Here is a 27,537-nt window from a genome sequence, read left to right on the forward strand (position 1 = left end):
GCCAATGTTCTGTGGAGGCAAAATGCCATGCACAACTTTAAATTCTGGTTTTGCATGCAACAAAAGCTCCCCATAACAGATGGGAGTATTAACCACATTTTAGAAGCAATGATGTCTGAGGCTACTGATAGCAGCCCCGCAGAGGTAGCACATAAGTCCTGTCACCTGACAGATAAGGCTCCAGAATTTGGAATATCTTATCCAAGGCCACTGTGAGCCTCCTGTTTCCCTCGTGCAAGAGATGGAGGTGGATACCCAGCCATTTTGTGTGAAAAAGGATCCTGAGGGCAAAACTTTGTTAAATGCTATAGGAGAAAATTAATTAAATAGATGTGGGTGTCGCTGGCAAAGAAAAGTGGCTTCCTCTCCTGAGACTGGGGGAGAGGGCTGTGATTTCACATCTGATAAATGGTGGGCTTTGGTCCTGAATATCAATGCTGTACCACAAACACCTCAAGCCCTTCTCCTTAACTCATGCTTAAGATTTCTCCAGACGTCCTAAATCAGTTTAGGGTCCACCAAGTATTTAAATACACAGGGTTGTCAGAGTGTGTAATGACAGGATGGAAAGTGTCAGGGATGGGTGTGAGCAATGTACTGAAAGAAAATTACCCCTCTTCAGTCTGTCACCAGCAGTGCAAAAACGTACATAGCATATCCACGGACTGGGAATTTCACAGGGCTTGCAGAAACCTACTGCCTTGCACTGCAAATTAGAGAGTTACAGGGTGGGGGGAGGCAATAGTATGTATTTAAGGTAAGTCCCCTGTTTATAAGCAGCACTGCATCCTGCTTGCTTTGGAGAGAACTGGCTTGGGAAGGGGCGCTGGGGCTGTGGAACTGCATCTGCAGCAGGCAGCAGGCACAGCTGCCCTCTGTCCATGGGCTGGCTCTGCCCTGCCCTGCCCCGAGGCTGCTGTGGATGTGTGCCTTGGCCCAGGTGCCCATCCCAGGGGCTGACAGGAGTCTCTGTGCTGCAGAGGGGCGCTGGCAGCAGCCCAGGTGCCCATCCCAGGGGCTGACAGGAGTCTCTGTGCTGCAGAGGGGCGCTGGCAGCGGCTCACAGACACTGGGTGGCTGCTCTTGCTCACAGCTCATCGCGCTCCTCCTCGCTGCAAATGCAGGCGCTCCGCTGGCTGTTCATGAAGGGCCGGCAGCCCAGGGTCCAGACAGCGTTGAACACCGTGTCTGCCATGGATTCACAGGCTGTGGAGAAGGACAGGGTGGCCAGGTAAGGACAGGCAACCCCGAGCACCCCAGCCCCAGCCCTGCACTGAGCTCCATGGCATTTGCCATTGGAAGCGTGGGCTGTCGTCTTTTCTCTCTGAGCACTGCGTTTTTATAAATCCTGAGGCTCCCTTCTCTCTTCTTATCAATGCAGGGTAACTCCAATGCAGGGAATAATGTGTTCTAACTCCATGATTTAGAAAGCTGAACAATTGCTTTATTAAGCTGTACTATATTACACTAATACTATACTAAAACTAAATTAAAGAAATACTATACTACAAAGATACTAAAGAAAAACCCGTGACTCTCTCCAGGCAGTCACGACACACGTAGATCCAATTGGTCAAAGAATCAAAACAACCTTTACCAGTGTCTAATTAACAAATCACTTTAGGTAAACAATCAACATAACACATTTCACATGTGCAAAACAACAAGCGCAGTGAATAGAGATAAGAATTGTTTTCTCTTCTCTCTGTGCTTCTCACTGCCTTCCCCAGGAAAAATCCTTGAGAAAAATTGTGCCTGCTGCTCTCTGTGAAGAGAGCTGTGTCCACATCTTCTCCCCAGGGTTGCAGTAATTTCTCTCCCCCCTAAACCCCTCCTTTCTTGCCTCTTTGAGGCCCTACTGGTTGATGGATCATCTGGGGCTCTGCAAACAGCACTGTTTACCAAACAGATTTCCCAGGAGGCCTCCACATTACTCCTTCTCCTCTCAGTTTTGCCTATAGCCACTATTAACCAACCTTTCTAGGCTTTTTTGGGAGTCGTGATGCCAGCTGCCAGCCAGCGTGAAAAACCCTACAGCAGCTGGAGCAGCTGACTGCCTGACTACTGGCCCCTCCTCACCTCAAAAAACAACCCTGAAAGTGCTTGTCAGTAAATAAATAGGTTAATAATAAATCTTTAGGGTTTATTTACTGGCACCAACACTGATAGCTGTATGCTTGATGAAGTTGGGAAAGCCTTGCCTTTGGGACTGTTCTCTTTTATCTCAACCTGTCCAAACACCTCAGAGCTCCTGTTCCCTTAGGGGGCTGCTCAGTTGGCAGGCACAGGAGAGGCTGTGGTCAGTCAGTGGGAAAACCAAGGCTTTGGATGCCAGATAAGAGATGGCTGTGGAGGAGGACTGTGACAGGAGGCGCTCAGAGCAGCCCTGGGGACAGGATCTGTAGAGCCCAAGGTGAGGGGAGGATGGCTCAGAGGTTCATTGGTGTTACCTGTGCCTCCTACAGCAGCCAGGACAGAGATGCTGGAGGAATCTACTCCTGCCTGGCAGAGGTGGCTTGGTTCAGCCCAGGAGTGTGGGCTCTGCTCCACCTTAACTGCCTAGGATCTGGGTTTGCTTTCCTGCTGCAAGCAGAGAGCAAGAAGGAATCATACGAAAAAGTGGAAAATCTGAAGAGATGGGAAGAAGTTGGCTGCATGAGGAGTTGTTGATAAGGGTGACCATGAAGGATTGGCTGTGCTCAGCCTGTAGCACTTTTGTCTCAGTCCACGTCTTTGATTTCTCTTGCTGGCCTGGGCACTCTTTCCATGAATTTATCTGTGACCAGGTAGGAAGCCATCTACAGACATCTACTGATGTCATGCAGACTTCCCATGTGTCCTAATGAGGCTGCACCTTTGGTAAACAAATGCATATTTAAGGATACCTTAGAGCAGGACATCAGCAGAGGTTACCAAAGAAGCTCTTCTCAGACTTGCAGGCTGAGGCTTTTTAAATTAGGCAAAACCAGGGTGGCACTTGAGCTCCACATCACTAGAACTTGCTAGCACTTCTGAGCCATCCTGAGCTGCCTGCAGTGGCTCAGCCACCACTCAGCCTGGTGTGTCCCTGGTGCCATCATCATCTCTTATCTGTGAGCAAATCCCTGAGAGCCCTGTCCTTGGCTCTCTCAGTTTTGCTGGCCCCTGGCCACGTACAAGTTTCATTGTGTGCTTCATGGCCCTGGAAGGCATTCTGGTATCCCATGAAGGTGTTTGAACTGTATGGGAGTGCCTCCAAGTTTTGAAGGAATTACTTCCAGGGTTGTTTGTGGTTTTTTTCACACACAGTAATGTTTTCTAAATGTAAATAACCGTATATCTCCAGCCTTGGGACAGAAGTGTGTGGCAGAGGGGGCAGATCTCTGTGTTCTCACCTGCCTGTGACACGTGCAGAACAGAGATGCTGCTCCCTATTGCAGAGTTTTGCTTCTTTTTGGCAAGGAAGGGGCTCCCTGCACAGGGGATGTGAGGCAGGATCTTACCTTGCACCTTGGAGACAAAGCCCAGGCTGCGCTTGAGGTCGGAGCAGATGGAGTGGAGGCACCAGCGGAACTTGGCGTCGCAGCGGTACTTGTTGGCCCCACAGGTGTCATAACAAATGTCCAGCTGGTTACAGCACTTGGTCATGGCAGGGATGCCCAAGTCTAGCTGGGGAAAGACAAAAGAGGTGTCCCTTGGCTGAGTCCTGGCCTCAGCTCACACAGCTGTGACGCGGTGAGGTGCTGCCGAGCCCAGCTGGCTCCTTTTCCAGAAGCTATTCCTGAGAGCCAGGCAGCAGGAGGAATGTAAAGAAGGGTGAGGGAGCAGCCCAGTGGTGTCAGTGGTGCAGGCTCAGTGCGGGCTACATCACATTCTCTTCTCCTCTCTGTGTCCCAGGGAATCAGTGTTTGGCAGAGAGGTGGGAAACAGCCCCTCCACGACCATTTTCTAGTTCTCATTTGTCAGAGAGCTCCATGTCCTTGCCAACAGTGGCAAAGGCCTCTTTTCTCCTTTCCTCTTTTTCCCACAACCTGACAAGGTCTTGATTTTTGGCCTAATAAACATGTCACAAGTATTTTAATGTCTTATTTCTCAGAGATACACTTGATGTCAAGGACCAGCACAGCATGGTCAGGGGAGTTCTGCTCCCTGTAAGCTTAGCTGGGGGTGATGGGGCAGAAGGCCTGTCTCCTGGAGAGACTGGACTTGTTAGCTTCTTATGAATTATTCCTCTTTTTGCCCTTCCTCTTGTAAAATTTAGGAGATGAATTGTTCCTTCATCGCACTTCTGATTGCCTGGGTACAGAAATGGCACCACAGAAATGCCACAAGGTTTGCAGTGAAATAGAGTTTCAGGAATTAAAACCAACATGAAAAATGGGCTGCAAAGAGAGGGGTTGTCAGAGCAGGAATCTGCCTAATTGCTACAGACTCCATGGGCAGCAATAATGCATGAGCTAAATAGGAATCCCTGCTCTGAGAGCCTCCTGGGAAGGCTTTTCCTGGTGATTCCAATATGTTCATTAATTGCCTTTAAGATAACGAGCAGGTGCAGTATTAAAGCCTCTGGGTTTCATTCAGTGCTTGGCAGAGGCAAAAAGTGTGGGAAGAGGTGGAGGATACACTCAGGTGTTACTGTGTGCACATGGGTTATTGTCACCAAGCTGCCCAGCCCAGCCCATCCTTTTCCTTGCTCAGAATGATGAGCTGGTGATGTGATGGAGAGCTGCATCCTGTGGGGTTGGTGGGTGGGACAGTACATACAATTTCAGGTACCTTGAGCCCCAGAAAATGGGAGCTACAGCCGTTGGGTTCTTGGGGTTTGTAGTGAGGCCGTGGCATGGGAGCCTTCCCTGGGAAAGAAAAGAAAGGACAAATGTTAGGAAAGCTGATCTTCCCAAGACTAGGTCCAAAAAGCAAGGAGTGACAGGCAGCTCCCCTTTGGTCTGCATCCCCAAACACTACTGCTTACAGTGCTAGCTTGGCAAGGGGGTTTCTTTCTATCCTCAGTTCATTCTTGGACTGTTGGTGTGCTGTGGATGTCCCCCAGACTGTGCCAGACCTTGCATGTCTGATCTTGCTCTGAGCAGGTCTTCTCGGTCCGTTTTCTGCCCATGGTAATGCACTGCCACGTTTTGCAAAATTATTTCTATTCCTTTAATCTCTGCACCTTCCTCAGTCTGCTTCTTAATATGCATAAAGGAGCAAGAACTCCCTCTGTGAATAATTATTTACCCAATGTAGGAGGAGTCCAGCTCACAGCCAGCTCTAGCAGTACCTTCCAGCAGCATTTAATCTGATTTTTGTAGGGAAGCCTGCTCAGTACTCGACCACCCTCTGGGGGAAGAACCTTTTCCTGATATCCAACCTAACCCTGCTCCAACACAGCTCCAGCCATTCCCTGGGTCCTGTCCCTGCTCTAGGAAAACATAAACTGCAGGAATGCTCCAACAAAAACTCATGTGAGCTGGGCCTTCTGAAGCCTGTCACATCAAGGGTTAAGTTTCTGCTTCCCTGAGCAAGGCTAGAGAATTTATATAGACATAAAATGGATCTAATTCAGCCCTTCAAGGCAGGGTTGGGTTCTTTTAAACTCCATTTCCACTTCTTGCTTCTTGTCAGCACCAGGAATTATTTAAGACACTTTTCCCATTTTTCTGTTCAGGTACCTAAAATGCCAGTAGTTAATTCAACCATAAATCTGCTGTGCCCTTGGGAAGGCATTGCAGCCAAAAGCCTCAGAGGGCCTTATGTAGGAGTGTTCCCAGCACCTCTCAATTAAACTTTGCCAGAGCTGTTTTGATTAAATAACAGATTTGCTACAAATAAATTACAAACTGAAATGCTGTCCAGCTGTGAGATGCCAACAGGCAATCTTCCCCTTCCAAAAGAGCCTTGATGGTTTTTTGGAAGGGAGTGGGAGCTGGGACTCAGAATTCAAATGTTCCTGAACTGATGCAGGAGGCAGAGGAAAGTTCAAAATCCGCTGTGGGTTTTGCAGGATGGAGTCAAATTTGAGTGACTTGCTTGTAATATTGGTTGTAAAAATTCTGTTCCTGCAGCACACTGGCAGTGAATGGGATAAGATGGCAAGTCTGAGTAAGAGTGAGATTTTTGGGGATGTGGAGATCATAGAATCATAGAATGGCTTGGGCTGGATGGGACCTTTAAGATCCTCCAGTTATCCAGTTCTATCTGCATTATCCAGATCCCAGCCAAAAATAGCTGTGTTTCCAGATCTTCAATTCAGCTGAAGCCACAGCTATTATAATGTTCTAGAAAGCTGTCCTGAGGAAAAAAACCCTAACGTAAATAAGGATTGTGCTGATCCACAAAACATCAAACTGCCTTCAGGATAAGCCCTCGTAGGAAACCTGTCCCCTCCTCTCTGCAAAACAGAGCTTTAAAACTTATAAAGTGCCCCTTTGTACTCTTTCTCAGCTAGGTCAAGTGCAAGGCACCACAATTAACCTCTCTTCCACATCTTGTTTTGTACGTAACAGGAAAGCAAAAGCAAAACAGGAATATCAGGCCTTCCTGCCCTCTACAAGCATTGACTCAGTGCTCCTGTTATCATTTATTGCTTGCCCATCCTCACAGGCAAGAAGATACATTTCAGGCCAATGCCTTGTTGCCACAGCCCTAGAGCTGAAGTTGAGTTTCCCTGATGCATTTTAATTCCCTCAGGCTGTTGTAGCTGTTCCAAGAGGCTGGAAAGCAGCCAGCTGGCTGGAGCAGCTGCTGGCAATGTAGGAGGTCTCAGGCACTGCAGTGCTGGGACACTGGCAGGGGGAGTGAGTGTATTTTTGGTGAATGGATGGTCTCAGGGCTCCTTGCACTTTTGGGTGGTCCATTGTTGTTTGTGTGCCCCAAGCAGGCAGGCTTTGAGCAGAGGTGCCTGCACACACCCAGCTTTGTGCGCCTTGTTGGAGAGAGCCTGGCTTTGAAGGCTCTTTTCCCACAGCCTGGAGGTGCCCCCTCATCTGAAGCCCTTCAGGACCAAATGCTGAGCAGAGCAGTGAAGTCTTGCATGGCCAGGAGGAAGCTGCAAGGGCTTCACTCCCAGCTCAGGTTGTTTGTTTCCCCTGGGATGCCCAGTGAGACTTTGTAAGCAGGAGTATATTTGCCAGTAAATGCTAGTGTAACCCTAATGTCCTGATTTAAGGGACTCATCCATCAAGTTGGTTGTTTTCAGACCTCAGTAGCTGCTGAAAAATCAGGAGAGTCTTACAGCTGGAACAGCCACGTGCTCTGCTGAAGATGGATGTGGCAATCACAGGTGAGTCCTGACCTTTACTGTGGCAAAATAAGCTATTATTGGTATCTCTTGGCTGAAATGAAAGTAAGTAGAAGGAATAATTTTTGTTTCATGCCTGGGGAGAAAAAGCAACCAGGCTCTGATTCAGCACAAAGATAGTTTGTGTTCATCCTTCTGAGCAAGGACTGGATCTCACTGGTTTGGGACCATCCTGGCATCCTCTCCTCTCACAGTTTGCAATGTCTGCGCCAGAGATTAGCAAGGACAAATGGTCCTGGAAGGGTCTAGCAAGCCCCTTGGAGCCATGTGGGCAACATTTCAGTAGTGTCCTCCTTCAGGCAGTGATTAATGAGCTGTTCAGCAGAGGATGAGAACTGGGCTAACAATGGGCTTGTTTTCCTTTCTAGGTAAAACACTGTTCCTGTAAGATGCAGGGGCTCCTGGGATGTCAGCAGGGATTTGTGCTGCTCTCTGGAGATGCTTTTCACAAGGACAGGCAGGGAGAGCCCCCTGGATGTGTCCAAAAGCAGTAACTCCTGCATGGTGTGGTGAGTCCTGAGGCTCCCTGAAACCAGCTCTGAGTACCAGCATTGCCTCAGGCACACTGCAGTCCCAGCCACGGTTTTCCCACTGCCAGGGGTTTCAGTCTCTACATTAAGGAGGGCAAGTCCCTTTCTGCTCTGAATTTGGAGCATGGACTGGACTTTTAGGAGGTTGTCACACACATGGCGTGGGGCTGCCACACCGTGAGCATGGGACAGGCTGCCTGATGGGCTCATCCTGAGTGCTGGGGGGTCTGGGGACCACCTCCTCCAGACAGACCCTCCTGAGCCGCTGCAGAGAGGACTGAGGGAGCCCCACGCTGAGGGAGCAGGGCCACTGTGGGGCTGTGGTGATGGGCTGGGGTACCTGGCTTCCTCCATCCCACTGGGTTGAGGTTCCTGGCTTGCTGCTCCCTGGTTGTTCTCAGTGTGGGGCCTGGGGAGCAGAGCTGGCAGGAGGGGGAGGATACCTTATACACATTAGATGGATGTTGGGAAGAGGTTTTTCACCCAGAGGGTGGTTGAGCACTGTGAGCACTTCCAGGCTCATCAGAGAAGTGGTCCCATGGCTACCAGAGCTCCAGGAGACTCTGGACGTTTTCAGACACAGAGTGTGACTCTTGGGGTGTCCTGCACAGGGCCAGGAGTTGCACTCAGTGATCTGATGGGTCCCTTCCAACTCAGCCTGTTCTATGGTTCTGTGACATTATTTGTGAAACAAAACAACTCAGCAACTTTCAGACTGATTTTAACCTCCCCCCCGACAGGGAGCTGAGGTCCTAGCCCCGCAGCATCTCTGTCCCAGTGGCCTGGCTGCTGGCCTGGGAAGAGCAGGAGGTCCATGGGATCTGTACAGACTGAGACAGAGTCAGTGGGGTCTCCCCAAAGCATTGACTCTGTCCGTGAAAAATAGTGCTCTGGGGAGGAGAGGGGTTGAAATCCCTTGTGCTCACAAGCTTCTTTCCCAGGTGGTCACTAGGGGTGTGGGGTGAAGCTGTGGCTGGGCAGGCTGAGGTGACAGGACAAGATGTTGCTGTGGGACAGTTGTAGGAGGCTGAGGAGAGGATACAATCTGTGGGAAAACTCCTGGCTGGTTCCTAAGCAGGTCATTCCCACAGGTACCCTGATGATGGCCGGTGCTGCCTGTGGCCCTGTCACCCCACAGCCCTGTGCACCCCATCCCCTGCCCTGCCCTCCCAAAGATGTCACCCCCTTCATCCTGCCCCCAGGACAAGCCAAACTAACCCTTTTTGGTAAACCACCAAAAAGTGAATTCCAAAGCAAGCAGGAGCTGCCTCCTTCTGCCTTGAGCACTGAAGGCTCCTCCCGGTGACGTGTGGTTTGTCCCGCTGTTATCTCTCCTCCTGCAGCCCTCGGCAGTGGCCAGCTCACAGCTGCTGGATAAGGACACTCCGAAGGTTGCTGAGATTAGCCTCCCCTCCCTGTGCTGTGCCAGGCTCCGGGCAGCGGGTCAGCCCAGGTACTGTGTGCCCTCCCAGCCCAGGTGCTGTGTGCCCTCACAGCCGGGTACCTGTGTGCCCTCACAGGCTGGGTGCTGTGTGCCCTCACAGCTGGGTACTGTGTGCCCTCACAGCTGGGTACTGTGTGCCCTCCCAGCCCAGGTGCTGTGTGCCCTCACAGCCGGGTACTGTGTGCCCTCACAGCCCAGGTACTGTGTGCCCTGGCAGTCTGGGTACTGTGTGCCCTCACAGCCCGGGTACTGTGTGCCCTCACAGCCCAGGTACTGTGTGCCCTCACAGCCCGGGGACTGTGTGCCCTCACAGCCCAGGTACTGTGTGCCCTCACAGCTGGGTACTGTGTGCCCTCACAGCCGGGGTACTGTGTGCCCTCCCAGCCCGGGTGCTGTGTGCCCTCACAGCCCGGGTGCTGTGTGCCCTCACAGCCTGGGGACTGTGTGCCCTGGCAGGGAAGGCTGCATCCTCCCCTGCTGTCCTGTGTGCGGTGCCTTGGAGAGCTGGCCTCTGTTGGGGAAGGGGGCTCAGTGTCCCTGTGCTGGCACTGGCACAGGAGTTGTGACCCTTAGCACTGCCGGGGGCAGCTCCTGGATAGGAGGAGCTGCTCGTGGCCGCAGGGAGGGAGAGGGAGAGAGGGGAAAGGGCGAGGAGAGAGGAGCCAGCAGCAGTGAGGTTCACTTACCATATCGACAGCGGTACTGACAGACTCCGTTTTTCCCCCCAAGCAGTTCCAAGAAGGAGTCGAAGTAGCTGTTCACCGTCTCAAAGCCATCCCGGATGGTGTCGATGCCCCAGTCGGAGTAGGATGACACTGCCTGGGAGTCCTGCTGGCCGGGGCTGCCGGGCGCTGCCTCCTCGGAGCCGTGCCCCAGGCGCAGGGTGAGGCACAGGAGCGCTGCCCGCAGCAGCAGCCGCATGCTGCAGGCCCGAGCCCGAGCCGGGCAGGCCGAGGGGCAGCGGCGGCGGCGGGGATGAGCTGCTTGGGCAGGAGGCAGCGGCACCGCTCTGCCTGGACTTTAAACGCTGCCCGGGGAGCCGGCGTGAGGTCACGGCAGCCGGGGGCAAAGTGCAGCGCCGAGATACGGAGCGAGTTCAGCTCCCGGAGCTGGGAGTTTGCACAATCCCGCTGGGACAGCTCGGTCCCCATGGCTGCAGCTCCCCAGGAGGGACCCCTCCCTCACCCCTGAGCGGGTTCTCTCTCCCCAGGGCACTGCACTCCCTCCCCAGCCTGCTGGGACGTGAAGAGTATTTCTCTGTCCAACATTTGTGCTGCTCAGGCAGGCTGAGGAGCACCCCTTGCCTTTTCCCCAGGCCTCCTGGGCACAGGGAGGGGTGGGATGAGAGCTTCACCCAGCCCGCCTGCTGGCTGTATTGCTCCTAGCAAATCCCAAGGGCCCACGGAGCCTCGGAGGGGTTGATCCCGCAGCTTGGAGAAGTTTGGGACAAGCACTACATTCAGGGCAATTCCTTGGCATCACCGCCACTTCCAGGATCAGTGTGGTAGGTGAGTATTGCCTTTATATGGCTGATGTTACAGGGCTGCTTGTTACAGCTCCTGTGTAATGTAAGTTAAGCGTAGCACAGGTGACCCAGGAGGAAAGGTTGGCGCTGAGACCTGAGCCAGGGAATGGGTTGTGGGACAGCTGCAGCTCCTGGCTCTGGAGTGGGACAGGCCTGCCTGGACCCAGGGGCCTGCTCAGCTGGTGGAGGGTTCAAAGTTGCTCATTAAAAAGAAAGCAACCAAATTAACACCAACAGCAAAAGACAAAGCAAGCCACTCACGAAGAATAGAGAAGGGAAATGGTGTGGGAAGGTTCTGGCTGCTCTTAGAAAGCTTTTCAGATGTGCCCCAGCACAGCACTGCCTCCCAGGAGGAGCTTTCAAATCTGTGCCAAACACACAATCAGGCATTTCAAATCTATGCCAAACACAAATGCAAATTCTGGCATTTTATTGCTTTGCAGGAAGTTTAGCCCCATTGCATTACTGCTTCTGGGCCAGAGCTCCATGGCACTGTCTGTGTGTCTGCGCATGGCCCTGGGTGATAAGCTCCAGACATGGGATAAGGAGGAGGAACCACAGCCAAGTCTTGGTTTCTTAGACAGGTAAGTCAGAGAAAGGGGGAACAAACAAGCTGGTTAGTGCCTCTCCTGTGCAATGGTGTGGAGCCAGAGGTAGCTGCTGCCTGCTTTTTCCACCTGTCCTGAGGCTCATGACTGCCAGGGCTGACTTTTTGGGTGAGGGGACATTTAGGAGTGCAGGAGCTCCCAGGGGAGCCTCAAACCAGCTTTGCCTTTGGGGAGATAAACACAGATGCAGAGGGAAAGGGAGGTTGCCAGCTTGGGAATCAGCAAATCCCTGCCTCGAGTAAGCCTTTTGTGACATCTGTGTCACCCTGGCACATGGCAGAGGGGGTGCTGGGGAAGTGAGGACTTCCCTGCAGGAGCACTGGAGAGCTCAGGCCTCTCCTGCTGTTCAGACCATGCTGGGGACTCTTCTGTCAGTCATGGGTGGAAATGGTCCCTGGAATTTGTTGTCAGTGCCCCAGTGCAGGGCACTGATTCAAGAGTCCCATGCTGTGTCTTGCAGTGAGTGGGGCCTTCGTGTCTCTGCTGGTTCAGTCCCTGCCCTGCCTGACACTCCAGATCACAGTCCCAGTGCTCCCAGCATTTGCCAATAGCCTGGCAGAAATTAATGTAAAAAAGAGCAAACCAGCTATTGGGGACTAGCTTGGAAATGTGTAAGAGCCTCTGGGTGTCTGTGCATAGTGTCCTGCTTTTATGTAGAGCCTTTTAGGGTTGTTCTGGAGGCAATTCCAGAACACAGCTTTCTTTGTCATCCCTCGGTCCCTGCTGACTGATCCATGTGCTGCTGAAGGCAAAGAGAGAGGGGGAAAATGCTGGCAGGACTGCAGAGGAGGCAAACCACAGGGAATGTGGCATGGGCAGGGCATGCAGCCTGGAGCTGGTGGCTCTGCAGCACCCAGGCTGTTTGCAAAATCAATTGGAATTGGGAAAGCTGAACAGGGCGGGGAGGGAGCAGCTGGCAGAGGGCAGAGCCTGAGTAAAGAGGAGTCAGAAACTTTCCTGTTAGTTTGTCACTGATCCCGAAGCAAAGGTTGGTGAGTAAAAAGCAGTTTACTGCTTTTCCAAAACGTGGCAGCCCCTTTGCCCTGCCCCGGGGATGAGCCACTCTCCTTCCTTCCTTCCTTCTGCTTCCTTCCTTCCCTCCTCGAGCCAGTCTCCTGAGAGCTTTTCAGTCCAGCTGCAAATACCTCGGTTGTGCCCAGACGGCAAGACCTGAAGAGCAGGAAAAATGTAGGATTGGGTAAAAGTGACCTCCAGTTTTCCCTCGGGGAGTGGCTCGGCAGCTGCAGCAGTGAGGAGCTGTGGATGTGCACAGTGCGACCCTGCAGGTTCTCTGGTCTGGCTTTGACCCGCTGCAGTTACAAAACCCCCTTCCCTGCGCCAGCTTTTCTCTCTCTGAAGATTTAAGGGGTGCAGATGCTTTTTGCCACGGTGGTGAACTCTGACAAATGCTTCCTGAGCCTGGTGCTGACCTCGGGATAGGCAGCTCCTGACTGCGTGCATTCATTCCTGCCTCCGTAATGCTTAAATATAGAGCGGCGGTGAGTCACGCGTTCCCGGGACACTGCAGGCTCCTGGCAGCGCTCCTGGGCTGGGAGGGAGAGGGGACTACACCCGTCCTGTCCCTGCGTCCGGTGTCCCCGCGCCTGTGGCAATGAGCCCCATCCCAGACGGAGCTGGAAAAGCCCTCTTGGCTCCGCATCAGGAGCCGAGCTGCAGCTCCTGTGCTGCATTCCTCCTTCCCAGCACGTCGTGGCTGTGCCAGGATCCTGCCCGTGCCACTCTGCTGGGGAGGACGTGGGATAGAGGGACCGAGCTCCTTTTCCATCGGCTTTGGCTGGCTCAGGGAGCTGCTGGTGGATGTTTAGCCGGGGGAAGAGGCAGCTGGTGGCTCAGGTTAGTGGGTGATCCGTGGCTGCTCCAAAGCCCGGCTTGGGAGCCAGCTGAGTCACTGATTATGGGGAGGAGAGAGAGCTGCGGGTCGATGGTGAAATCCCCGAGTCCTCCGAGCCAGGTCAGAGTCCGGCAGCCGGGAGAGGCTGGGTGGGGTGGTTAAAGACCCCCTCCCTAAGGGGGCCGAGCTCAAGGGTGTGGGCAGGTCCGGTCTCTCTGGGAGTCCGTGGGCAGATCCCTTGTGCTGCTTTCACCCAGCTGTAGAGAGGGTGCTGCCCCTGGGCTCAGCTGAGACCCCACCTCCAGAGCTGCCCCAGCCCTGGAGCCAGCACAGGAAGGACCTGGAGCTGCTGGAGAGAGCCCAGGGGAGGCACCAGGATGAGCAGAGGGATGCAGCAGCTCTGCTGGGAGGAAAGGCTAGGAGAACTGGGACTGTTCAGCTGGAAAACAGAAAAGTGTGGAGACCTCAGAGCCCCTTTCAGTGCCTTTAGGAACTCCAGGAGAGCTGGAGAGGGGCTGGAGTGACAGGAGAAGGGCATCAAACTGACAGAGGGCAGGGATAGATGGGGATATTGGGAAGAACTTCTATGTTGTGAGGGTGGAGAGGCCCTGAGGAGGCTGCCCAGTAGAGCTGTGGCTGCCCCTGGATCCCTGGAAGTGTCCAAGGCCAGGCTGGACAAGGCCTGGGATAGTGGAAGGCATCCCTCCCATGGCAGGGGGTGGAACTAGATGAGTTTTAAATACCTTCCAACCCAAACCAGTCTGGAATTCTATGATCCTGTCAGACCCTTTCCTTTCTCTTCATCTTATCCTGCCCTGTGACATTCAGAGGCATTTCTCCCTATCTCTGACCTTTTCTGCCTTTTCAGCTGCAGCTGCTGTGATCCTTACCCTTGCTGGGTTCCTCCCATGCTGGTGACCCCCCACGGTCACCCTTCAGCTGCAGCTGTGCCAGAAGAGCCCCAGGGACCCAGGTAGGATGGTGGGAAGTCACTGCTTGGAGTGGGACAGGGCTGATCCACAGCCCCTCCCTTCCTCCCAGGCCCATCTTGGCAGGGGCAGGGGCAGGGCAGCAGCTCAGCAGTACAGGGTAGCTGGGGAGGGAACCCCTTCACCTTTCCAAAATCAAACAGTGCTGGTGCTCCTCAGGCTTATTTCAAACGTGTGCTCACATCAGCTGTGTTGGGGCACTGCCCTCCCTGCAGAGGAGGGGAGATGGGCTGTGGGTGTTCCCAGGCAGCTCCGTTCCACAGGCAGAAGAATCCAGGCCCCTCAACAGCCCCTGCTGTGCTTTTTGCAGGTTCCTGATGATGGGAATTAAGCACAAGCTCCACTGCTCTGCAGGGTGAAGTCCAGGGATGCCTGTGGTGTACAGACCCCAGAGGTTTTGGTCATGGAAGAGGCCAGCCTGACCTTCCCACATGTGAGTTTATTGTGCTGTTGGAGTCTCTGGTGCTTTCTTCCCCTCCCTAGAACCAGGGTAAGTGGTTGTTTGACTTTCTCGCTTCACAAAATAGATTTGCCACTCCTGGAAAAGAGACCCTCAACAGCTGATCCTGCTTTCAGCCCAGCATTATCTGCCCTCCCCGCTTGCAGCCCTTTAGTGCTGAGTGCTCCCAGTGGAGACACAAGTTTAGTGTAGAACAGGAATTTGGGGCAGGAGCAGCTCCTGCACCTGCCCAGTGAGATGCTGAAGAGAAACAGAGGAGCTTGGTTTCCACAAATGGTGATAAACCTCTGGTGATAAAACTGTGTGTGATCAGATTTATGGCAGCCACATACAAGGAGAGTTGGATGTGGAGGATTTCTCACTGCTAATGGCAGTGGCTTTTATTTTAAGCCTGTTCACTTTTTTTTTACATTAAAAATTTTATTACAAAAACGGTAACAGTAAGGCAGTTGTCAGTCACTGTGAGCCCAGACAGTTTTCAATCATGTTTAATACAAAACTAGATTCACACAGGAGCCACGATGGGGATCCAACAGCCCTCTGAGAAATGATGGGATAAGGCAGAAGCAGCAGCACCAGTGTAATCCCTTACACAGTCAGCATTGGATACATGGACACCACTGCAGTGGAGGGAGAAGAAATAAGGATTGTCTGCAGTTTAAAAATCTAAGCCAACCCTGTTGTCATAATCTGGAACATTCCTGATGTGTCCCAGCAGACTGGAGATTCAATTTTGAGAGATTTTTTTCTCCTTTAACCAAGTAAAATTTTCTACTGTCAAAAGCAGAAAATTCTTTCCTGAAGAATTATCTGTGAGTGGTTCACTGCTTTAAAAAGTCGTGCACCAGAACATTTGTACTCCCCAAGCAATGCCTGAGACTGATGCTGTTTAACACTGCAAGCACGCACTGGTATTGAGGTGAGGGAGGGAACTGCTGAACAAAATTCCTCAACTCTGGCTTTTTTTCATGCTTTGGTGAGTGTTGAACAGAGATGGGACAGTAAGAGCAAATGCAGGCGTTTTCCATACCTGTTCCTGATGGCAGTACAGGGATTTTGTTCTGTGCTCCTTTACTAGGTAGGATTGGCTTCCCTGCCAGCATTTATGGATGCCTCAAAGGCAGGATTCCCACTGTTCATTGTCCCCTTTGCTTGCAGGGACATGGTGGGAGGTACCTGCAGCCATGGTTAACTTTTTGGAGCTTAACAAACTAAGAGAAGGGAAAGGGAAAAGAGAGAACCATGGATAGGAAGAGCAAGAGATGAAAAAGTGAGAAAACTCAGGTAGGCACAAATCTTACAGGTCTGGGGTTTTTTTTAATTATTACAAATAGGTGCTCGAAGATCAGCTCTGCTAATTCAGTTCTGGGGTGAATTTATTTATATCAGCTCCTGCTCTTGGTAAATGAGCAGGACAGATGGGACTGTGCAGACTTTGTGTTCTCACTTTATGGATGGACCTTGTTTTCCAGCTGCCAAAAGCCAGGCAAAATTCAGGGAGGTGCAGGGCTAAGGAGGGGCAGTTCTGTGGGTCCCACTGCTACCAGGCTCAGTAGAAATTTAACAATTATTTTCCAGCAAAGACCTTTTAAAGTGTATTCTGAAAGTATGCAGTTCCTCCAACTATAGTACCTTAAACTGCATTCCCAGTAATCCAGAGGTATTTCTAGCACATTTAACAATAGGTTTTGTAAGTTTTGGCTCAACTGTCAAGATTTTATTGAGGCAGAAAATCCAATTAACCAAAATTGGAATTTTTCCCTTGGTAAAGACTTCAGGCTTGACCCCTAAATCAGTAAAATCATCATCATCCAGAAAATTGGACTGTTTAGGTAGAGGCAGGTGCAGCTTCCTTTGATTTTTGTCCTCGTGCTAGTGAGATATTTGGATATTTTGCTAAAATCTTCCTGTGGAAGGGAAAGGGTTCAGGAAAGTGAGCCTGCATCTAAAAAAGGTTCAGGACTATAAATAGGCTGAGAGTCTCTCCTGAAACCTCGAGAGCTGGGAGGAGAAAAAGGACAGGGAGCATTCTGTGAGGACTCTGTGTTACCTCAGCACCTGAAGTCTCAGAACCAATTTGAAATTCCAGTGTCCTAAGGCACGACAATTTTGATTAATGAAGATGGGAACATCCCCACCCCTGCTGCCCGAGGAGCAGAGGGAAGAGCTGGCTGCCAGGACAGAACAAAAGCAGCATTTGTTCTTGTGGACAAACATTGCAGAAAGAGGAGGGGAGATGGGCTGTGGGTGTTCCCAGGCTGCTCTGACACTGTGGAAGCATCCTGACTGCCTGTGGAACTGCTGGCTCATGTGGCCAAGATTAAGAGCCAAATTCTCCACAAAGGCTGAGAAGGAAGACAAGTTTAAAAAGTGGGGCTTTTGTGGAAGTGGAAAATCAGGCTAAAACATGATAATAACCTGTTTTCCAGCAAAGTAAGCCTGCAGTGGTCAGGCACTCTAGGAAAGCAAAGAGTCAAGTGTCTGGGAATTGAGGAATAGGAATGGGTTTAATTCAGCATTCCTTAGAAGGGAGCCCTCCCAGGCAATGATCCTGCCCTAAGCCTGGCAGGTGTGAGGAAGACTCCAGACAACCCCAGGCTGCCCACACTGCTCAGAGGGATGATGGTGACAGGAACACCACACACAACACCACTGTAAGTTGTGGCCCTCATCTATATTTATCTGTATTTTGTCCTTCTTTTTCAGTAATACTTGTCAACCTCAATATTTTCTGTTGATAAACCTTGGGGGGGATTTGGAGGGAACCAAAAGCACGTTTGTCCTGTCCACAGCTGAGCTGGGCGGGGTGAACCTGTAGTGGAGTGTTTGTTAGTCATGTAAACTGGCAGGGTGTGCATTCCCCACACCCTGAGCACTCAGGAGCCCGGGCTGCCTCATTCCAGCTCCGATAGCGTGCACGGCCGGCGGAACTCCTGCCCCCGCTCGTGGAGCCACTTATTGGAGACTGCAAAGACACAAAGGGACTGCATCACTGCACGTGCTCAGCTCCTCTCTGCTGAAGCTAAATATGCTCTAGGCAAGCTTTTAGTTAAGCACAGGATTATCTTAGTTTGCTCAAGGGTTTTAATCACAGAATGGTTTGGGTTGGAAGGGGCCTTAAAAGAGTCTCTCATTCCAACCCCACTGCCATGCACAGATCTGTGAAGTTAGTCTAACAAAACAACCAACCAACCAAAAATCCTTCCAGTATGGCTGCAAAGCTACAAAAACTCTTAAAGTAGACATAGCTACTCTTAAAGTAGATATAGTATTAATTTCCTTTATGCACATAATGAAATATGCTACTATATAAAATATATTTAACTTATAGAGAGAGATGAGGTAAAGTAAATATATTTTTTTACAAAGAATGTAATTTCTGAAGTCTAAAGGAAAAATAAAGCCAAGCCACCCCCCAGCAGAGCCCAGACTCAGGTCAGAGGCAGGTACTCACCCCATTTGTTTCCCACTAGCACCGGGCAGGCCGCGTGCCGCGTGCTGTAATCGCCTTCTCCACTCGGGAAGAGATTGTACCAGAACACAGCTGTTCCCTGGGAATGGCAGGGACACTCAGCCCTGTGCTCTGTACAACACAGTGTCACACCAGAGATTGTACCAGAACACAGCTGTTCCCTGGGAATGGCAGGGACACTCAGCCCTGTGCTCTGTACCACACACACTAAGGCAAAGGTAGGTGCATTTGTGTTTCAGATCCTCCTTTTAAAGGGAAGGCTCTTTTCCATATTCTTATTCTTAGGAATCAGTCTCCTTTGACTTACTGTATACTTCTCTTAATTTTTTTTTAAAAATCCTAAGCCAGTTTCATTCAATTCCTGACCAGTTTAAGAGAGCCAAGATTATTTACTAAAGCTGAGCAGCAGGGCAGCAAAGGCAAGCCTTGCTTGAAGGAAATATCTGACAGGAAAATTTCCTACAGATGCCTCAAGATTAAAGCAACTCACAGATTTGAGTATTTTCAAGATGTGTTTTGGAGTATTTAAATGTTTTGCATTTGCATCCACACATGGAATATCAGGGCCCTTGGAATCACCAGCACAGCTCCAGTTGCTGCACTTAAGGAAAATCATAGCACTGTTGTGACAGCACAGAGGTGCTTACAGTTATTTTAAAGATTCGTTTTCAAGCTCTGTTCTGTGTGGGTAGGTGGGGAGGAGTGGATTTATCTGCTGGATCAATCCTGCTCACCTTTCTGGGCCAAACGCTGGCTCCCACTTCAGGGAAGACCGTGGCTCCCCCTGCTGACACATCACTCATCTGAACAGGTGGGGAAGGACAGGTGAGTTCAGGCTGATAAAATCTCACTTTTTAGTGGAAGTGAAGTTTAATTTTGACATAAATCCCTTAAGAAGGCCAAACCCCCTCTGTTCCCAGTGCAGTCCCAGCCTTGTCCCTCCCACTTGAGTGTTGAGGCTGTGAACATGCTGTAAACACTGATGCAGATACAAAAATAAACAGGCAGGCAAATAATTTAAGCTAATGCTCCAATCTGGGGGGAAAATCCTCCTTAAGACACATGGAAAAACCACAAAGTCTGGGTAAGAAGACCCCCCCCATATGTGTTAACCCAAAGTTAGTGGCTGCTTCACTGGCAAGTCCCTTCAGTAAAAAAGAATGAAAGAAAAGCAGAATTAAATAATTCCATGGTATAGAATATGCAGTGACAGATGGCAGAAATGTATCACTTACATAAAACAACCAAGTAGCAATTCTGTTGCCTGTTCCCAATTCTTTAAAAGCATCTGGCTCATCTTTCTGTGAACAAAAGCAGGCAGATTCCATCAGCATTTCTTTTTGGTTGCTGAGAGCAGCCAATGACACACAGCTGCTGAGCCAGCAGCACAGAACAGACTCATGCAGAAGAATTAATCCAGCCCCTCGATTTGGAAGGAGGGGAGGAATGCAATAGGAGTGAGTCTATCAATTTAAATAAACCAGGCACTTTGAAATTCTGTAGGACAGGGAGGGAGGGCATTAAGCCCAGATTCTAATGGGTAACAACAACTGTGCTGTCTGAGGCTGAGGCTATAAATCCTCCTCACAGCAAACTGAATTATTTAATTACACTCATCCCCCTTGTCCTTGGCAGCAGCCAGGGCAGCTCTCAGTCCCAGGGTCAGCTGGGACACCTCCCTGCCACACTCCACTCTGGATTCCAGCTGGGAAGCAGGGAGGAAGCCTCAGTGACAAACCAGGCAACTAAGAGGTGTCCAGCACTCAACTTTACCCCATTTTGATGAGTTTTGACACCAACTTCTGTCACACCTCTGTTTGTAAACCCATCCCCTGTGACCACAATTTGTGTGCACTGGAATTCCAGCAATTGTTACTCCAGGAAACAACCCCAGTGTTTCCAAACAAAATCTGTCAGTTGGTTGCAAAGCCTCAGAGCAGGTGCTCACAGAGCAGATATCCTGATTCAGAATTGGTGGCTGGGACTGGCAGGGTTAAGGTTAATCTGAAGGGGTTAAACCACACAGAATTATGCCCAGTAAATAACCAACTGAATTTCAGCAGTCTGCAATTTAAGCTGGAATAAAACAGGTGGGGACTTTAAATCCAATTTAAAAATTAAGGACAGTGAGATAAGACTTTTTCCAGTTGTCAGGAGTCTGCTGGCACTCAGCTTACAGGCAGCAACCTCCTCCAGGTTCAGCTGGTGGTTTAGAGGGCTTTTTCCACGGACATGGATTAGGAAAGTGGAAGAGCTACACAATTTAATGCACATGGAAGAACAGAGAGTGTGCCCCAGCCCAGAGGCCCAGGCTTCACCAGGTCTAGCTCTCCTCCAGCTCTTTACTTGCCCGTGCAAAGTCAAAGTGGGGCTCATACTGTCCTCCCACTCCATAATTTGCCACCTGAAAAAGAGAAACACAGCGCTTGTGAAGAAGAAAGAGTGAAAACAAAACAGGACTTACCCTTCCAAAATCAAAATGAGGCTCATACTGGCCTCCTACGCCGTAGTTGGCTACCTACAGTGGAAGGAGAAGCACAGGATCTAGTAAATCAGTCTTTATCCAGGCAAGAGTTTGACTGTCAGCTACAGCCTTTGCAGAGATGAAGTTTAAACACCAAGCCCCAGGAAATGTCAAGGCTCTGTCAGCAGCAGGAGCACATCCAGGAGTGGCACTGTGGGATGCTCCAGGTCAGGAATCTGGTGCTTCCCAGGGCAGAAAAGAATTTTTCTTCTACAGAAAACTTTTCAGCCTCTCTCCAAAACAGTGTTACAGTGCTTTTACATCATCAAATTGAAACTGAATTTGACAGTGTCAATAAATAGGGTTCCCTGTCCTTCTTGCCAATTGGTTATAAAAAAATAACATCAATTTTCTACCAGATCCTTGGCCATTTTATCACCAGAACCTTGACAGAGGGGCAAGGAGCACAGCAGGTTTCAGAAGTACTTTGTGGGTGTCCTGCTTTCTAGGTACTCATGCTCTGCTCACGGTCAGGGAGGCAGCTGCTCCTTTAAAGGCCTCAAGCAAATAAACAAAAGCACTTCCAAATTGCAGTTTACTCAAGTTACACACAGCCAGTGTTTCCCACGTCCCAGGGACACCAGACACACTGGTGGCCTTCCCTGAATTAAACTTTTAACTGCCTCCAACAGCAGCAAAGTTTGACCCTGTGGCCATGAAATTCAGTTTATTTGACTAAATAAAAAGGAACTACACATCTAGAGCTTCAGTTATCACTGTTTCCTTCCAGCCCCAAAAAGCCATTTCACACTGAACAGCTGCTCTGCAAAGACAACTTCTTCTCCTCCTCTGTAAATAAATTTTTTGTGGCCGCCTCACCTGAGCAAGCACAAGAGGTGCAGAAATGGTGACTAAAATGACACTTTATCATTCTGAAAACAATCAAACAATGCATTAAATTGAACAACTGCTGTCAGAACAAGGTGCCACTTACCTGCAGCTCCTCTGCTGTGGAGACATCCAGCCCTGTGAGGTCCTGGATCCGGGTGTTGATGCGGGACACCACCGGGCTCTCGTACCCCGAGAGCCACGCGCTGGGGGGGGACAGTTAGTGACACCTGGCAGCAACAGCACAGCAGCAACACTTGCAGCTACTTGGAGTGGCACATTGGTTTTTAGGACTTCTCAAGGATTTGGTGACGTGACCAGAAGTATTTCCAGGGTGTTACAAACCCCTGAATTTAATGAATGCATTTCCTTGAAAGACCAAATCCAGCAGGGGTTAAAGGGAGCTCTATAACCAAGGGCCTGAATTCCCACGCTGGGCTGAAGGAAGTGTTACAAACAGTGCTTCAAGCTGCTTTAAAACACACAGTTTTGCTCTTACCCTGCTCCCAACAGCTCATTCAGCCCCTGGGGTGATGCATTTTGAAGCAAGGTTGGGGACAGGAGCAGGTGAGTTACTGTTTTTGTCTGTGTAGCTGGAACTCAGCTCCCCCAAATGTCACACACTTCCAGGCCAGCTCTCTGGGAGCTGCCCTTTCTCATCACTTAGCCCTGCAGTGCTGCTAAAAATCATTCTGAAAACAATCCAAAAATGCACTAAATTGAACAATTGCAGTCAGAACAGCCTATTATAAAGCTGGTATTTAGCACATGCTTCAGGTACACAATGATTTTTAAGGAGGGGGAACCCAAACTAAGCCCCCCCCCTTTTTTTTTCCAAGTGGAAGGTCAGTCTGAGTTCCAAAGGCATCTTTCAGAGTGTTTGCCTCCTACTGTGTATTAGAGTTCTCCACATCTGCTCACCCTGTGCCTGTTTCTGTTGCTGCTTTTCTCATCCCATGCCAGCCACTGCACCTTCAATTTACCTGGCAGCCTGCACTAATATGGGTGATAATATTGATGATTTGGGGCTTGTTTTCCTCAGGTTTTTTTTGGGCAGGAAAGTGGAGATAGCTATTCCTACCTTTTTTCCTAGCAGCTGACTCAGCAGTGCTTCCTGCTGGACAGACATCCCTGTGCCCAGAGCCCAGCTGGAAACTATCAGCAGCAGCATCCATGTATTTTTACTCAAATCAACCTTCACATCTACGCTAAATTAACTTTTTATTTTGATTTGTATTTTAAAAAACCCCATAAATCCCCAAATGCTTTGCCTGGGAGGAACAGTAGCATGAACATGACACAAGGCACTGACACAGGTTACAGAATCTCTACGAGCATTTTTTTAAATGGCAAATGAACTATGAGATAAAAGAAATCAGATTTCTCAAGACAGACATGCACAAACACATCCCCATCCACTGCTGAACACTTGTTAGTACCAGGAGGTGTTACAACACAACCTGCTTTGATTTCAGGTGGCAGAAGAATGCTAAGACATGGATATGAAGCATTCACCAAACAAAAATGCCCAAAGCAGCCATGCCACACAGCCATGGTGACCAGGTAATGCTCACAAGCAGCCCTAACCTCACATTTAAGGCACAAGAAGAGCCCCAACACACCCAGCAGCTTCGTGGGCTCTCTCTGCCTCTGTCCAGTCTGTTAATAAAGGAAAAAAACCAAAGAAACCCAAAGAAAGAAAAGCCCAAGCATTCTTGCTCTGTTGGTTATTTAGATGGCAATGAATGCTTCACCAGGGAGAATACTGCAGCCTTTCAGGAAGGGGAGTACTGTATGTATTTTAAAAATCAAATTAACTGCCTCCACATACAAAGAAAGCCTATGAAAGGTGGAGGAACAGGGAATTGAAACCATATTCCAAGTGCCAGCCTGTCTGCTGGGTGCTGAGCAAAAACCACAGGGAGGCCTGGAGTGCTGCAGAGTTCCAGGGGGATTTAACCCTGGAGGTGTCACACGAGCTGCAGCCATGGCTCTGCCTGGCCACAGAATATTCCAGCTGTCCCAGCTTGGTCCCTTGCTGATAAAATCTCTGCCTCATTCAAAACAATTTCTTCACACAAAGTTGGCTTTTTTTCCTGCCCTTGTCTATCAAAAAAGAGAAAGACTCCCCTGACCAGTGTGAAGGAGATGCAGCATTAACAGCCTTAAACATGCTCAGCAGTTTGTTTCCTTTTAATATTGACACACTTCCAGGTTCATTGCATTCTGTTCTATTTCTGACCAGCTGCCACCTCTGAGTCCATGATGGGCTCAAACAAAAAAAGGACAATTCCTGGGAAGCCACAGGCAGGGCAGATCAAGATCCCACTGATTTAGTTACAGAAGGATTTGGTATTTCCTTAATAACCACCACAACCCCCCAATTCCCTGACCACACAAGTCTGGTGTTTTGCTGACCCACTTGGCTTTGTAAAAAGCCATCCCTGAACTGTTATAAAAAATTTAATGCTTCCATTAGTGTGCTGAATTCACACTGAGGGGCCTTTTAACAACTTTCATATGCATCACAAACAGTCAGGAATAATCATATTGACTCATGCAATCAAGAAATGGCTTGGCTGGGAGGGACCTTAAAGCTCACCCCATTGCACCCCCTGCCATGGGCAGGGACACCTTCCACTATCCCAGGCTGTCCAACCTGGCCTTGGGCACTGCCAGGGATGGGGACAGCCACAAAATGTCCCATGTTCCTCCCTCTTCTAATTCTGCATGAGGCACCTCAAAGATTTTGCATGGCAGATGCTTCTACACAGAAATGATTTAAAGACTAGGCAGTACATTGAGGAAAAACCAGACAATTCTCTGGAGCTACTGAACACACAAGAGCAGCACATCTCCCCCCAGATCTCATCTCCTCAGCTGCACTGCTCAGTCTAGGAAAAGATATTCCATCCCAACACTACTTCTGTAGGTGACTGGCCACAAAATACTGGGATTTGTGTTTAAAAGCCTTCTAAGCCACACTTGGTGTGCAGAAAAGCACCAGCAGAGACACAACAGGGAGTGAGTAGAAGCCCAGCCTGGTATTTCTGAAGTGGAAACTTTTAGCATTACATGCTGCAAGCTCTGGCTGCCTGCTGGGAGGAGAGGGAAGGGGGAAAAGGGAGTTTTTATCTGTAAAAGCAGTGTGTGAGTGGGTGGGTTTATCCTGGTGCTGCACACACTGGCAAGGTGCCTCCCTTCACAGAGCTGCCACGTCCCACCAAGGGAACAGTAGCTCTCTCAGAGGCAGGAATGCTGTAATTTAGGAGGGCATGTGCTGGAAAGGAATGTTTGGAGGGGGAAAGCAGTCAGCTATTAAAAAATGAAGTGAGCATTTTTTTGGTTTTCAGGAGCAATGATTCATCTGGAATCTGAACCAGCTCGAGCAGTTCCAAGGGAAAGATGTTTCTGGCAGTGCAGGAGGGCAGCAGGAACAGCAGAGGCCCTCTAAATCAGGCTGCTGGGGGTGGCTTCTGCCTCCCACTCCACATTTAGGTGTCAAGTTCTCTGGGGAGGTCCACACCCATCCTGCAAATCTGAAAGCCAAGGCAGGGGGAAGCAGGAGAAGGGCACACCTCCAGGCTATTCCTACCCTCAAAAAATGGCCTTCCCCATCTTCTTGGATGTGTCTCTACAATTTTATTTACAGTTTCCAGTGAGATACTGAATTTAAAAACTGAGAGCTGAGTAAAATGTGATTTAATTCTGAGAGTTCCTTGGGTACACTGGAAGGAAGTCTCACAGTGCCACATTTTTGAGCACCAAAGCTCATTAAGAATTTAAGGGTTCCATTCCCCAGGCTCTATTCTGGTTTTTTTAATTGGCCTTTAATGTTGGGTGGTGCCTTGGACTATTTTTTCTGACTGTGGCATCTGCACTACCTCAGGGAATAACACTTCCTACTAATGAAAAATCACAACTCTAAATAAAAAGTTCTTTCACTAAGCCTCATCTATTTAAATAGGGACCAATTATTCATCCCAATTTCCATCAGTAATCTGGTCACCTTCCCCAATTCCCATCATTAGCACAGCAACTTTGACACAAGGGGATGTTCAAAAGGATGAAGGAGTTTCCTCAGTAAATATTCCAGAGCTGTCTGGCACAGAGGACAAACCCCACAAGTGAATAAATTAAACCTTCCAAATACAGTGACAAATAACTAAGATAGGTAAGACATGGACAGACTTGAACATTAAAAACAAGAAATCAAAATTAAATGCAACACATGTGCAACAGGAAGATGAATGTTCCCAAAGTCCCTCCATGGGGGCAGTTTTAAGGAGCAAACATGTAAGACCTTCCCAGACAATTTCCAGAGGACTCCCACTACCTGCATGTGCCAGTGGGCACACAGACCCACGTGCTGCAAAGGTGTGAGGCATAAAAAAATAGTTTTCAACTTGCCATTGGAGTGGCCTTATGGACCTTGGCTCCAGTGGTTTTCCATTTTCCTGAGACTTATCATCATTCCTGAATCGATCACCTTCCTGTGAGCCCATATTTGGAAGCACTTTTACCTTTCTGAAGCATTTCACAGCTAAATAAAAGCTCCAGGCTATCTCAAGTTCAGGGGTTTGCCAAAGCAGCTGGAAGAACACTGAGTTTCTATTCGAGCAGCAACTACCTTCCACCATTCCAACATGGAAACCCCCTAACATCATCCCCTAGCTTTACTGGGCAGTGCTGCCAGGAATCACAGCAGCTCCCAGCCCTGAGCACGTGTGGGCACTGGAGCTGAGGAGCAGAGGTGAGGCAGGCAGGTGCCCCACTGCACCGGGTGCCAGCAGAGCCCCACGCCCACGTTTAGTACGTTAGTCACAGCACACAAGCCATGCTCAGCCAGAGAGGACACTTCCACCTTGGAATGCCACCACTGACAACCAATTCCTGCTTCAGCAGACCCCGTGCTTTGTTAGAGGACAGCTCAGCTTGCTTAGGCCACTCTCCTTGAAAGAAAGGCTGAAGAATAGGGAAAGTCACACAGAATCCTTGCGCTGAAGCAGCACAGCCCCAGGACACACTTCCTCAGACAAGGAATCCCCTCCCCTTACCTCTTAGAGACTCTGTAATGTGCTGTGGTCAGTTTCCCAGTCTCAGGGTCATGAACAGTAGCACGGCTCAGCTACAAAAAGAGAAAGGACAAGGCTTACCCACCTTGCAGGCTGCTTTTTGGCCGAGCCCCAGGTGTTTGAAAGGGTTCCGATTGGTCCGGATGCGATGCTCGCATATTAGCAATGGTTGGAAGGGCAACACAAGCTGCAGCTGCCATGTCCAAATCACAACAAATTGGTTGCAATAATTTGGTTAGATTGTCCTTTCACTTTTTTCCTCCCTTTATTATTTTTCTTCTTTTTGGTTTATTTTTTGGTTTAAAATCAAGACTTTCTACAAGTAATTTATGGTGCTGAGTTTCCCAGACAATTCCTCCTCACCCAGAAGCTTTAAGTCCTCCCAGAATTTTGGCTCAGTGCTGATGGCCTGTGCAGCCAATCTTTAATTACCATGGCTAAAACCAAGGGAGGGCAAGCAGGGGCAGGTGGTTTCTTTCAGATCCAGCCAATTTTGGAAAGCACTGGCTAAATTCAGCTCTTGTAGTACTTAATGGACAAGCTGAAAAGAACCAGGAGCCCAGTGGAAGTGAGCCTGTGTTCTGCCAGGTTTGTGTCAGGCAGGAGGTAAAGGAGCTCAGCTGGGAGTGTGGGATTATCCTGCACAAGGAGATGTGTGTCTGTGTGCACAGCAAGGACCTGAAGCATTTCTTACACCTATTAAGGCATTTTGAGGTCTGCTTCATTTTCCAAAAAAAGGGAGGACAATTCTTGATTGTGAGAAGAGCAAGGGGAAAGGAACGTATAGATTAAAAAACCAGATTTTACTGAATGTTTTGTGGCATCTTGTATTTTTCACACTGACTGCAGAGACTCGCTTGAAAAAACAGACTTGAGAAGGTGACTAAAAGGGAAAGAACAAATCAAAACACGCCCCCAGAACTTCCAGCTGAAGGGAAAGACTGAGAAGCTCAG

At 49.7% G+C, this 27,537-nt stretch overlaps 3 protein-coding genes across 8 annotated transcripts in view; 1 reads left to right on the plus strand and 2 right to left on the minus strand.

Moving 5' to 3' along the window:
* The window catches only part of OIT3 (oncoprotein induced transcript 3), a 43,652-nt gene extending 27,699 nt beyond the window's left edge, over positions 1 to 15,953 (plus strand). The window contains exons 10-12 of one of the 3 annotated variants that reach the window (XM_041468076.1): positions 14,104 to 14,208; positions 14,535 to 14,657; positions 15,843 to 15,953. The gene's annotated coding sequence lies outside the window, so the exon portion shown is untranslated. Of the gene's footprint in view, positions 1 to 14,103; positions 14,209 to 14,534; positions 14,715 to 14,751; positions 14,922 to 15,842 lie in introns of those variants that run through there. The other 2 variants (XM_041468077.1, XM_041468079.1) reach the window with 2 other exon arrangements.
* Positions 504 to 10,975, minus strand: PLA2G12B (phospholipase A2 group XIIB). Its single transcript, XM_041468080.1, has 4 exons — positions 9,937 to 10,975; positions 4,756 to 4,832; positions 3,483 to 3,648; positions 504 to 1,206 (listed from the first exon to the last, which is right to left on the minus strand). The coding sequence occupies exons 1-4, from the start codon at positions 10,169 to 10,171 to the stop codon at positions 1,088 to 1,090; spliced, it is 597 nt and encodes a 198-aa protein (XP_041324014.1). The 5' UTR covers positions 10,172 to 10,975; the 3' UTR covers positions 504 to 1,087.
* P4HA1 (prolyl 4-hydroxylase subunit alpha 1) overlaps positions 15,032 to 27,537 on the minus strand; it is a 28,173-nt gene continuing 15,667 nt past the window's right edge. Inside the window, exons 9-15 of one of the 4 annotated variants that reach the window (XM_041468074.1) lie at positions 26,566 to 26,636; positions 21,615 to 21,714; positions 20,507 to 20,560; positions 19,392 to 19,457; positions 18,891 to 18,959; positions 18,139 to 18,235; positions 15,032 to 17,649 (exon numbers count right to left, since the gene is read on the minus strand). In XM_041468074.1, coding sequence (XP_041324008.1) covers positions 17,579 to 17,649; positions 18,139 to 18,235; positions 18,891 to 18,959; positions 19,392 to 19,457; positions 20,507 to 20,560; positions 21,615 to 21,714; positions 26,566 to 26,636 — 528 coding nt within the window. In that variant the 3' untranslated portion in view covers positions 15,032 to 17,578. Of the gene's footprint in view, positions 17,650 to 18,138; positions 18,236 to 18,890; positions 18,960 to 19,391; positions 19,458 to 20,506; positions 20,561 to 20,620; positions 20,675 to 21,614; positions 21,715 to 26,565; positions 26,637 to 27,537 lie in introns of all 4 variants that reach the window. The other 3 variants (XM_041468071.1, XM_041468075.1, XM_041468073.1) reach the window with 3 other exon arrangements.

The sequence above is a fragment of the Pyrgilauda ruficollis genome, unplaced genomic scaffold (assembly GCF_017590135.1).
Source record: "Pyrgilauda ruficollis isolate IOZ18807 unplaced genomic scaffold, ASM1759013v1 scaffold210, whole genome shotgun sequence".
In the NCBI taxonomy this organism is placed as follows: Eukaryota; Metazoa; Chordata; class Aves; order Passeriformes; family Passeridae; genus Pyrgilauda; species Pyrgilauda ruficollis.